This window comes from Castor canadensis, chromosome 6 (genome assembly GCF_047511655.1).
Source record: "Castor canadensis chromosome 6, mCasCan1.hap1v2, whole genome shotgun sequence".
NCBI classification, from domain to species: domain Eukaryota; kingdom Metazoa; phylum Chordata; class Mammalia; order Rodentia; family Castoridae; genus Castor; species Castor canadensis.
The window spans coordinates 170,304,838-170,318,206 of record NC_133391.1 but is presented as its reverse complement, the minus strand read 5'-3'; the positions used below and the strand labels follow the sequence as shown (position 1 = coordinate 170,318,206).

The following is a 13,369-nucleotide window of genomic DNA, read 5'->3' as shown; positions in this document are numbered from 1 at the left end:
GTGTTCCTTCCCTTTGTATTTCATGGAAAAGTTTGAGGAGTATTAGTGTTCGTTCTTTTCTAAAGGTCTGGTGGATTCAGCAGTGAATTCTTTGAGTCCTGGGCTTTTCTTTGTGGGAGAGTCTATTACTACCTCAATATCATTGATTGATCTGGAGATCAATCAATGTAGATCTAGGTACACTGTTTATAACCTTTTGGTTCAATTTTGGTTGGCCAAGTGCATCTAGGAATTTATTCATGGCTTCTAGTTTTTCCAGTTTATTTTAATATTGGTTTTGAAAGTATCCCCTCACGATCCTCTGGATTTCATTGGTGTTTGTTGTGATTCTCCCTTTTACATCTCTAATTTTATTAATGTTCATCTTTTCCCTCCTCTTTCTGGTCATAATAGCTAAGAATTTACCAATCTTATTTATCTTCTCAAAGAACCAACATTTGTTTGTACAGTTTGTAATCTCCATTTCATTAATTTCAGGGATCATTTTATTATTTCTTTCTATCTGCTGATTTTGTGTTTGGCTTGTTCTTGTTTTTCTAGGAGCTTGAGGTGCATCATTAAGTTATTTGATCACTCTCTCTTTTTGTCTTTTTTTAGTGTAGGCACTCATAGCTTACCATGGCTTTTATTATATCCCATAGATGGTGGGAGGTTGTGTTTTCATTTTCATTAGATTCTAGAAACTTTTCCATTTCCCTCTTATTTCTTCAATGACCCACTGGTCATTTAGCAAGGTATTGTTTGGTCTGTATATACTTGAGTAGTTTCTGTAGTTTCTTTTATTGTGGAGTTTTGGTTTTGTTCCATTGTGGTCTGAAAGAATACAGGATGTTATTTCAACTAATTGATACCTATAACTGTTATTTCAACTAACTGACACATAATCAAGCCCACATAAAGAGTTAGAAAATTTGAAGTAATTAGTCTCCTCTCTGTTATATGGGGGGACTTGTTTCCAAAACATTAATAGCCTTTCTTTAAACTAGTGAAAAAACTCACAATTCCTGAGTATTATATGGGGAGAGCAATAATTTTATAAAGGGTAATCATCAAGCTTCACTTTCTCATCCATTTAGTAATTTCAGTCTTAATTTCCCCGCAACATCCCAAAGTTTGTTGGCCAAACGTGACCTTATTGAACTTAGTCCTATTCCTCCTAGGATTGTGTACATCCAAGGGAAAAGAACACCCAGGAGATAAATGTGAGAAAAGCAATTTTGGACATATTTCTGCTTGATTTTATAAATAAAGTCATATCTACTTTAAAAGTGGGAATAATTTCATAAAAAACAATACTGCTCCAGACACCTTAAGGACAGTTTTCCTTTAAATTAAATATCTACAGTTGTGTAGTCAAAGATTTCAATAGTTTCTGCCATTCTTTACACAGAACCAGAAAGATACTTCAAATCATATTTCAACTTTATTTCTTAAAAGTAAAATAAAAAATTCTAAGAGAACTTGGGTATATAAGCACCTTGTGGCACCATCTAAATATTAAAATATATTACTATAATTGCAAGAGTTCAGAAGAGCTTGCAAAAAAATTATAGTAGAGCATATGCTTATTCTACTTACTTCCTAAACTAACCCTCAAACTAATACTCAAACACATGTTCTTCATGGAATACTGTAATTTTTTAATATTTCAATACTTGGGGGTAAATAGTTTAATCTTTATAACTTGTTTCATTAAGTTGGCATAGTTTTACTTTATTATGGTAATTATTGGCCTCTAAAGTGAATTTTTCATCTCTTTGGACAATTGATGTATATATATATATATATATATATATATATAAAATTATATATAAATGTATTATAATTATATATAAATGTATTATAATTATATGTATATATTAAATATATACTATATATGTATATATATAATTATACTCAGTTATGTTTCTGTATACATATGTGGGTACATATTAGATATATAAATACATATGCATACAAATAAATTTTTTTCTTTTTAAATGAGGTCATGGATATTGAAATGTGGCTCTTACTCAACAGAGTGCTATTCCTGGGCCAGGTATTTTCTAGCTGTGTTCATGCTGTCAGCAAACCACTCGAGAAATCTTGTCTTAAGCAAAGAAGAATGGAAGATGATGTCCTGGAGGGGAGACTTTGACACCACTCAATACACCCCTCACCTATAAGACCTAAAGATGAATAGGTGAATCCACAAATTGTAAGCAGGAAATCTGGTAGGGTTTCCTTGTCACACAGTTCCTAATGACCAAGAAAATATCTCCAAAAGACCACCATGAATTTGTGTGGTTCATTCCTGGTCAACACTCAAGGCTCCTGAGGACCTGAAGATCAAATAATAGTGTGTTGTGGAGTTCACCCACAGGCATCCACCATCTTATGCTGATGAAAATTGGTCTTTCAAGTAGACTTAGCACATCTCAAGGCATGTGTACTTTGAGGCTATGCAAAAAAAAAAAAAAATGCTACAAAGTTGTTTCCTAAATGGTAGGGTTTATTCAATACTCACATACAATTGCATGAGACAAACTATTTACATAAAGCATAGGTACAAAAAATACAATACAATCTATACTGTACATAATTAGGATTCTTGTATTCTCCACCCCAATTTTGGCTGATAGCACGTGGGGCACATGTGAGCTGCTGATGGGCTGGGGAACACCCCGGCTTACCCCTTTCCTCATTTTCTACAATTGATCCAATGCATGGCAGAATGAGCTCTTTGCCTTGGTTATCACAATTAGCCTTAAACTGATATTTGAAAACAATGAATCTGTCAAATTACAATTAATGTTGCCTACGTTAAGAAATAGTTTGAACAGCTCTCAGGGATAATTTAAGACCAGTGAATTGATGTACAAAAAAAACCCCCACAAAAATGATAGTGCTGGAAACTGCAATTGCACAAGTCTAACAAGAAGAATTCAAAGGAAATCTTGATGACCAAATGAAAGAACTGGGGAAAAAAATGGGATGTGCTCACTGACCCTCGAGGAAATACCCAGCAATCCATGAACAATCCAACAGAGCAACCATTCCATTTTCTCCTTCATATGAAGGAGAAATATAAAACTATACATTCTTGGAAAACGCTCTGTAATGATTATTATGTGCTTCCTTTTAAAATTTAATTTTAAGATCAGTAACTGCAAGTTTACCAGTGGTTGAAGTTGGCTTTGAAGAAGTTTTAATAAAAAAGAAACAATCTCAAAAAAGTTTATTTCATATCACAAAACAGGCAGTAGCAAATGAACATGAAATAAGGCATAACATGTTTAAGCTCAAATCCAGTGGTGTAACACACAAATCTTGTGATATACTTTTGATGAATCCGACATTGGCCGAAGCTTGTGCATTTTCTCCACAGATGATATTGGCTTCCGTGGTGATTCTGTGCCTGGGCTGAAGATTTCTACTGTGCTTTCTTTCAAAGTGCAGAAGATCAAGTTTGATTTTAGTCCACAGTCACAATATAAGAGAAAAGCAATCAACTTTTGCAGAGAAAACACTTAAAGTTTTAAACCAAATTAAGAATAACAACTTTTTGTAAACTTATGAAGCAGTTTTGACACTGGATTTACAAAACAAAATAAATTAAACCAGGCAATCATCTTTGTGGTTCTCATTCCACACTCACTGTATCTTCCCAGCTGTTAGCAGCCTGCATCTGGTTTCCTGTACCTTTAGACTCGGAAGAGCAACAGAAACAAACCTTCTACAGGCACCACACTGACATTCCTATTGCAGAACAGATACAAAAGTGTTTTCTGGAAGATGTAAAAATTGTTGTGATGTCAGATTTGGGGAGGCTGAGAATGCATTGACCTTAACTCTGAAGACACCTCTGCCCTGTTCTGAGTCACAGCCCAGTGAGCGCCAAACCATATCTGAAGACGAAGAGCTACTCGATCATTTCTAGTCCTGAGTTCAGAGAGGCGTGCGAGATTTTCTTTGAAGTATATCCAATCAATCCACTGTTTCTAATCGGAACCAATAACATCCAGGTATAATGATGTCATCTCTTTAAACAAGGCACTCGCAACATTTTACAAGGAAATAAGTTATCTGTATTTACAGAGAAGCAGCTAACAGTGCTCATTTAAGTATTGTCAGAGAAAAACAACTTCCATTTCCAGTCCAAATTTTTCTCTCTGCTTGTGTTTATCTAATATCTGCACCATTTGGCATTGAATTGTCAAAAAGTGACAAAGAAGATCAGAGATTTCTGACTAAATGTGAAGAGATGGGGAAGATTTTCTTGCCTGACTTACGCGAGTTTCAGAAATGTGTGATTTTCACATCTCTGCTTTTCTCCTTCCAGGACCGAAAGGGTCATTGACTGTTTTCATCCTCCATGTCCACACAGGAAAACATATCTGTTTGTGGGTAGTTAAGTTTGAATGTGTTTAATCACAGAACTAACACGATCTTTCAAAAAGAGCTTGCTCGGAGTGAGGGCTTCCACTAGGAACTGCACACATTTGTTCCAGACTCTGAATTTGCTTTTGATGAGCCTCTACGTACTTTGTAGTGTGAACTATATTTTAAAAGAGACCAGGTCTTCATTCCTGATGCTTTTGTAATATGTACTAAATTCCTGGTAATGTAGCATGTAACAAGTGAATAAAAAAATCTTTGATCAGTTTTCAAAATTCTTATCAATAGTCCAACATTACATCTTGTGAATTACTTCAATTTCCATAAAAGAAATGGAGAAAGGATAAAACCAACATTTCCTTGGTTTTATTACGTTATCAAAATAGGCAAAATAAAAGCCTTGGCTCAGTATTTAGAAAGTAGTGAAACATCTTTAAATCAACTCTAATTAACAACCACAACAGCAGAGAGCAACACAAATAAATTTGAAATGGCTCCTGGACTCTGAAGTATTTTATCTTACATGGCAATATAGTGTGCCTGGTGTTCCCTTTAGTGTACTTCTTAGGTCAAAATGAGAATTTAAGTTTTCACATTTAGAAGCAGGGTATGCTGAATACCCATAATGTCAGGTAAAAATGGATAAGAAAAGGTAATCAAATATTGGCAAGTGCGTCAACATTAATTTCCAAGTACCGCAGGCGTTAGGGTGAGTGGATGTGGGGGCATAGCCAGTGTGTGCATTCCGGTTTACACCACACTGAAGAGAATGGTAGAGAGTTTGCTTATGAGCTGATTTTGGTTATTATTTTAATTTGATACCTCCATGGAAATTGATTACATTATTTGAACAGTGGGCTTACGTCACATGAAAAATAGGTGCTCTAATGCTGATGCAATTCACTGGTAGCTGTTGTCTCTCACTAAGTACCCCAGATGCTCTTTGAGACAGAAGTACTGAACATAAGACATTTATCCCAAACCCCACTGGAAATGAGAAAGTGTTCTAAAATGTAAGGACACCTCAAAGCTAAACAGGTTTGATGGCCTTGGGGCAAAACTGATGAGGAAAGTGTCTTGATAGCACTGAGGAAATACTTGCAGCTTATTCTAAAAGCAAGAACACATAGTAAATAAACATAAGGATATTTAAAATTCAAGTGCCACTAAGGTTGTGTTTAGACAAAATACAGCTGAGTTCAGACATGATATAATTTCAGAATGGAATTTCTTATGATATCCAATTACACTCTAATGTTCAGCTTGTATCTTGGGGTGTGGAGTCCTCTTTGCTGATACTTTATCTATAATTTTGAAGGCAATGCTAACTAATTCTATCAAGGACTTGACTTGAAACATTCACTGAAACCGGTTGTGACACCCATGATTTTCATCTTTTTTGTGGATAAACAATGACATTCTGGGCAGTTGATCCTGGAAGAGTCCAAGGATCAAACCGACAGAACTGTACTTGTGGAGCAGGGATGGTCCATAACACTCACTAAGGAGTGACCAATCCATCACTTTTCCCTGTCAGCTATGACCTGATGCTGTCCTCCATTTGTTTCTTTTCTATCACCTGTGACCCAATTGGGTTCTGCCTCTCATCCACTTCAAATCATGTAGACTGACCCTTCCTAGGGACAAAGCTGTCTCCATGGCAGGGATGCCCTAATGCCCATTTGGTGTTTGTGATTCTTCTTCAATTCCTTTAGAATCTTTGCCCACCCCTCCATGCACAGAAGAAACCCTGGTTCTTTCCTCTAATGTTAACACTAATTCCAGTGAGACTCTACTTGCACAGGCTTAGTGAAACATCCTACAGGAGCAGAGAAGTTTAGACACCTTAGGTAAATTTTAAGGAGCAGAGAGAGAGAAATTTGCTTAGAGTAAAATGGGAAGTTTTGAAGGAAAAGCCCAGGAGTCAGGTGACTGTGGCTCTGCTACGTAGCAGAGTTTGATCTAATATCTCCAGAGTTTGCTAGAACTCACAAAGTCTGTAAGTCTGTGTCCTTCAGGGAAGACAAAGCCCTTAATTTTATCAAAGTGCCCAGAGAAATTTGGGAAAATCTCCTGCTGGACAGTGGGCTGGAATTCTCTTTTTGATTTTGTAGAATATCAGTGCATTGCAGGATCAATAGCAATTAGTCTGGTCTAGAGAAAGGACCCTAAGCAACCTGCCTTCAAAGAATTTAAATATGTGACTAAAACCAGTTTCTTAATGAAAACCAGCCAAACTAAGTATGTCCAGAAATATCTCAGAAGTTAAACTATGATTAATGCCATTTGACAGCAGGTTCACACAGGTCCAGCACAAAAGTATTAGTCTCTATTTACATTGTTGTGCCAAGAAAAAAAGGGAAAAAAAGGAAGGAAGAAAGGAAGGAGAGAGACAGGGCTGGAGAGGGAGGGAGGGAAGAAGGAAAAAACAAAGAGAATATGAAAATGTCAGGAATTTTAAATGTGATCCATAAGGTTTTAGTAGGAATTCCAAACTTCCTGGCTAAAAAAGAACTGTTCCATGAGGGAGGATTCAGCACAGATGGCAGATGCTGCATGAGCCACCACTGAGGGTTCACCTGCTAAGGTGAGGTCTGGAGTGTAAAGCCTACACTCACCAGCAACAGCAGAACAGTGATGAGAAAACAAGTTGTTCTACAGATGGTCAAAATACTAAGACCGTAGTTCAAATTTTTCCATTTCAATTGCTATTCTGTTAATAAGAAGGAAGGTCGGTAGAGGGTGAGAGAAACAATTTCCCTTGAATAGAGTGTCAAGGAACAAAAAATGAAGGGTTTTTTTTTTTACAAAATGAATCTCAGAGGCTTATATTATTCATGACATGGGAGGGAGGATGTTTTTCCCCACTCATTAAATAAGATTCATTAAAAACGAGCTTTGATGCCATTTAGAAAGCATTTCTCATCTAGTCCAGTGACAGGTTCTTGAAATTTGAGTCTCCTTCTTCCCAGGAGAAGCAAAATGACCTTTTAAGTTAAGGAAATATTCAGGAGAGGGAGCTTAAAAAACAAAAACTAAAATGTACTACATAGTGAGGATGTTTTCCTCTTAAAGCCAAGAGATGAGATGAGTTGAAGTGTCCAATGAAAATCCACCCTAGAAACAATTAGGAAGCCATCTGCTAAATTTCATCTACTGAGTGTGAATTTTGTGTATATAAGACGGCAGAAGACTCTTACACTGCATGCAAGGAATGCATGAAAATACCACAAGAAATCTCACTGGGAAAATCCTGTTGGTCATTCATTGGCAATCCCATGGATCTCCCACAGCCTACCTGCTGTTTATATTTAATACTGAGTCATTTCTAAAAATTTGGTTATTTGAGGATATTTTGAATATTCAATCAAGAACGTACATTGTTAGTCATAGGATTTTTTTCAATACTGTCTGAGACTGCTTCTTTAAACTGGTTAAGGTAAAAACATATATGCGAATAAAACTCTGTGTTCCACACTGCTCATATCATACATTTTCAAAGATCTCAAGTGTCATTCTTCAGTGAAGACATGTATTAACACCTATCCAGGCTTTTACAATAATGTCCAGAGGTAGCAGAGGAACGTTTTTAATTTTATCCTGACTTTTAATACTTATTTAACTAACTGCAATATGCAGTCTTTTGCAGGTATTTTATCTTTTTTCCACCTTTATCTTTTTAACACTCTGAAATGCTAATCAATGGTAACGGCTGAGACTACAAGGATCATTTGAACCCTTACTACCAGGCCCTGATTACTCAAAGAGAACCTTGAACCACCATTGCCTCCAAGCAGGGAGAAGTGGAACTGGCAGTGGCTGGGTGGATGGGAGGAAGCACTGAGATAAAGAGAAGGCACCAGAGTGGAACATCTCCAACTCCTGTGGCCTGGGGCAGCAAATGAGAGGGAGATGCTGGGGGCAACTTCAGTGTAGATTGGGATGGGAGCTTTCCACATCATTTATGCTCTTGGTGAGGCCAACTGGCTTACATTAGTTACATCAGGGACTGGAAGAACAAAAAGATGCTATTCATTAAATGTCAAGTTCTTTCGACACTTGGCATAACAGAAAATAAACAATTGTTTTCAATTATAGTTCAGTCCTTTCAATTCTTTCTCTAATTGGCACTATAAACGTTCAAGTTTTTTCTGTGCATGGAATGAAGAGGCACAGAGTGCATTCAAATACTAACCCAGTGGTCATTCTACAGTCTGTCTCCTCAGCACGTTAGTATGGACCAGACAGGTTGGCTTCCAGGCTAGCAATGGGGCAGGGATCCTCCTGGAATGCCATGAAATCCAAAAGTCAGAATAAGGCTAGATTCGCAGCAAGCTGCAGGAGACTGTCACGCCTCCCTGTGTCTGTCCTCTGCTCCATATGCTCACTCCACAGTGATGATGTAGTCACTGTCTTCAAATGGTGGCGGAGGGTCTCAGTAGGCCATTATCTTGGTGGGTGCAGATCAGGTGGAACCCTTGGGCTTCCCTGGGCAAGAATCATTCCACGTACAACCAAGTTATTTTTGAGATTCCACAGTGTTATCCAGATTGAGGGAAGTCAGGAGATCTACGGTGAGTACTTGTTTGGCCATATTCATTTTACTCATTATATGGAATGCTATGGACCTTGTGGAGAGATAGGGGCTTCAGATAAAGTGCCTGTTTTCTCAAATTAAAGCATCATGAAGATTTTGACTCACAAGCAAGACATTTGTATTTCTCTAAAGATTCCTTCCAATGTGGGTGGCACATTTATAAAATCAAGCTCATGAAACAATAAATCTGTTGGAGAAATGGGATGGACACAGTAAAAATCTTCACACATGACTCATTCAACAATGAGTGAGTATTTGTTGTAGATCATATTTTCATAATGTCATATTTCAATTTTTTGTTGTTTGTAAGATGTGTATTTTTGGTAGCAATGGGACAGTCTTGGCTTGAAATGCACTTCATATCTGAAGCCTCAGAAACATGGGCAGTCATGGAGCTCAGGCTTTGAGGAACGAAGGGTTATAAGAAGCCAAAAATATAGGAGCTATTAATACTCATCGTAATTATTGAGATCTGTAAGGTAGGCGTTGGAATAGGTCTTCCCAGTGAGATGAGGGTTGAAGTATTTGTTTCTTTCCTCTAGGATCAAGTTGTTTTTGTTAAATGCCTGTAAAATATATTTAAAAGGATTTAAGAATACTTAGTAGTCTTTCAAAAGATTATAATTAGGAGACTGTTGTTGAATTTGAGCTCTCTTTAGGCTCTATTACTTTTAAAAGTATTTTCTCACTTACTGGATCCCCAGATTATTTGCCTAATAACTAGAGTGAGGGCGGCTGTCCTTAATATCTGATTTATTCTTGGACTTTATTAAGGAAGTAACTGAGAGAAGCAGAACACCTAAATCTAAATCTCTTAAAACTTAAAACTCAAATGCTTTCAAGTTAACAGACACTATGAATGTTATCATACAGATCTAAGCATAAACTGACATAATTTTCAGATTTTCATGCATAGGTGCATTTATCAGAGATCTTTACAGACCTTACTTAATTAATGTATCTCATTCAATTGTCTAAATTTCTTTTTACTCTGCACTCATTAGAAGGAGACTGCTGTGGCCATCTGTGACACAGATGGCCTACCTCATTAACTGTCATTAAAGTCACCTGCAACTTCACAGAGTTCAATCATGTTAGGTAGGAGTCATGGATGACTCCTTTCCCTCGGATGAGTAGTGCATGTGATAGATCCTCAAATCCTGTGCACCTAAGACTTCTCATATTCTTCACTTCTCTTCAACTAGACCTGACCAAACTTACCAATTTTACCACAGCTGTCTACCAAACGATATCCACGCCTTTGACCTTAACCTAAACAATTCTTACAAAACACAGGCAGGAGCATGTGTCATAACTGCAAATATGATTAAGTTATTTATTTCCTTAAAACCCTCCAATACTCCTAATTGATTTCAAGATCAAATCTAAATTCTTAAAGAGCTATTATTATCTGATGTCCCCTTTACTCCCAGGGTCTCTTCTTTCAGTTTGCTTACCCTACCTTTTTATATATGATAGTTTATTCCATTCCAAAGTTCACCTTGGTTTTTCACCTGTGGACTTCAGCACATGTTGATTCTCTCACCAGAGCATTCTTTCTGTACCTGACTCACAGCTACTTGTGAGTAGATTGCATGCTCAGTTAGAACAGGGCCTATGCCTATTATGTAGACATCATATCCCTGATACCTAATATCATATCTGGAACCTACTAATGTGGGAGGCACCAGCACTAAGCAGTAATTGAGTACTAAACATGTGGCAAATTTAAACTGAGATGCACTGATGGTACAAAATATATACTTGATTTTAAAGACTGCATATATTAAAATAAATTCCTCAATATTTTTATACCGATTACATGTTGAAATTTTTTGAAATATATTAATTATTAATTATAATTATTAATCTAATGATTAAATATCCTTAATATTACCTATTTCTTTTTGTTTTACTCATTATTGGTGAATTTCACATTAGAACTTCCTAGGAAATTGGAAATTACATATATATGGTTCACATTATATTCCTGTTAGGAAGCTCTGACTGATAAATATTTGTTGAATGAGGAAAGGTGAATGACTAAATACATGGATAAGAGCAATAATAGAAAGCTCTGGAAGGACTCATTAAAACTGGGCAGCCATCAATGCCTCCATTGAAGCAACATTTCTGATTGTCTTAAAAGTGGCTACTGAATCTTAAGTGGGAACATAGACCAGCTACATTGCCTTCTGCCACCTAAAATAAGAGCACAGAGAAGCCAGTGATCTGGAATCATGCTTCTAGAAGCCCTAACCTGTTCTTGAGTTCTGGAGTTTTGTTTGGAAGGACCTTAGTCATGGAAGGAGCTTATGCTCCCCCCCACACTCTAGTTCTTTGCTCAGAGACTATGAGGCCCTAGCATTAATTTCTGATGCTATACCCTTTAGGTCTATGACTGGTGGATGATGCTGATGGACTCTGAATCCTTGGTGAAGTAGAGTCCACAGGAAAAATTCCACTGACTTGGTCTCTGTCCAAGTGGTAGAGAATGGAGGTTGCATGGCAGGGAGGAGACAAGTGAGGACACTGATGCTCCTGGGACATAAACTCTCCTGACTACCTGAAGCTGTAAAAGCTGAAGACACTTTGCATTCTCACAGAGGAAGAAAATGTGGATTCACAGGAAAATATGATGGCAGAGAGAGGCCATCAAAATGTTATGGAAAACTGCCAAATTAATAGGAATATCAAAATTTAGTTAGACATCACTCAGGAGAATTCATCTAGTGGGTAATAAGACAGGGTGGTGCTGTAGATAAGAGCCCTTGATGTCTGTCCAGATGCACCACTGACCTGTTGTAGAGATAGAGTAAGACCAGCAGCTACTATTTGCTGGGTGCTAGGTATCACGTTTGTTAGGTCATTGAAATCTCACAGCAACAATATGTGAATATGTATAGTTATGCCCATTTTAACGATACGAGTTTCAAAGTTCAGGTCTATTCCTGAAGAAGACCTGGATATCTGATTTCTATATTGTGGCCTCATTATTACTGATTGACTGTGTATAGAGCCTTGGCTGGGAGCTCCTCTTTATTGACAGACTTCTCTAGATTCAGAAAACACAAAACAGGCAGAGTGGCAGAGTTGGAGACTGGCAAAAGACCTAGTAGATTTCAGCATCTCATTTGTTGCTGTTTACATTTCCCTTTCTTTCCCAATAGGAGATATTATATATTCACAGGCAAAGCAAAGCTAAAAAGGCAGCTCATCAGAGAGGGAGTCCCCTTCGCCTGTTCCCAACTCCATCACTACAACCACCACCAACGAGCCTTGCCAGCAGCCCCAGGGTCCAACCGCCTTCTTTGCCCATCTGTCTGCGGCTGTCACTGTTGATTCCTTACCTTGATGGCCTCTACCGAATCATACTTGTCCAACTTGTTGATGTGGTTTGTTATGCTGGTGTTGAGAGGGGCAGGGGAGACAGGGTGGATGACTGTTGCATCGTGGGACTGCTGCTGGTACCGCTGGCAGTAGGTGTAGACCAGCAGGGTGAGGAGGCAGCCTAGGATGGAGCTGCTGAGCCCCACGGCAATCAGGTGGAACATGTTGAACTCTGGAGGACAGGAACAGAGTGAGGCCACACTGGGAAAGAACACGCTACCCAATGGTGCAAAGCACTTAGATGAAAAGAGAATGACAAAGTGACAGCCCCATACCTCTTCCTAAACTAAAGAAATCATAGCAAGTCTTTCCATGGAAATGTCATGGACACAAAGAAACCTTGCCACAGTGAGCATGGAACATTATAAATTTTACAGATTATTAATGTTTTCTGACACATCTTGAACATCATTAACAGAAGCACTTTTTTTTTTTAAATCTGAAGACCAACATAACACTGTTCTTCTGTTTCAAGAGCATGATAACCTCTGGTGGGTCTATGGGGTTTCTACAGAACAGTGCATTCATGTCCCTTAGGGGACTGGGCTGCATAGTATGGCCATGGTCCAAGGTCACAGAATGAATGACCTTACCCTTGTCAATTCCTACACACTTGCAAGCCAGCAGGCTCTCCCTTATTAACTCACTCCTCGCTCCTTCATTACTTCAATTTATTTTTAAATGTTTCCCACTTACATGGATTCTGATGCTATCTATTATATTTGTTAATATGAATATTGTATAATACTAGAAACTTCCAAAGGTTCTAAAGGAAAAAATAAGTCTCCTTTCTTTACCAAGGTAACTCTTGAAATTAGTTTCTACTGTATCTTTCTAGAGATAATCTGAAGACTTACATGATCTCTCTTTTCTCTCTCTCTCCCTCTCTGTGTGTGTGTATTTGTGTGTGGTGTATGTATTTGTAAATATTATCCTGTGAACCACTTTATTTCATTTGCATTTTGATGATCTTATCAAGAAAATGATTTACTCCAAAGATAAAGG

General features: G+C 37.6%; 1 protein-coding gene across 10 annotated transcripts in view; it reads right to left on the bottom strand.

The window, feature by feature from the left end:
• Positions 1-2,470: 2,470 nt before the first annotated feature.
• Sema5a (semaphorin 5A) overlaps positions 2,471-13,369 on the bottom strand; it is a 435,987-nt gene continuing 425,088 nt past the window's right edge. For all 10 annotated transcript variants that reach the window (XM_074077743.1, XM_074077739.1, XM_074077747.1 and 7 more), the window contains 2 exons: positions 12,325-12,536; positions 2,471-9,540 (listed from right to left, as the gene is read on the bottom strand). In XM_074077743.1, the coding sequence (XP_073933844.1) occupies positions 9,421-9,540; positions 12,325-12,536 (332 nt within the window). In that variant the 3' untranslated portion in view covers positions 2,471-9,420. The remainder of the gene's footprint in view (positions 9,541-12,324; positions 12,537-13,369) is intronic.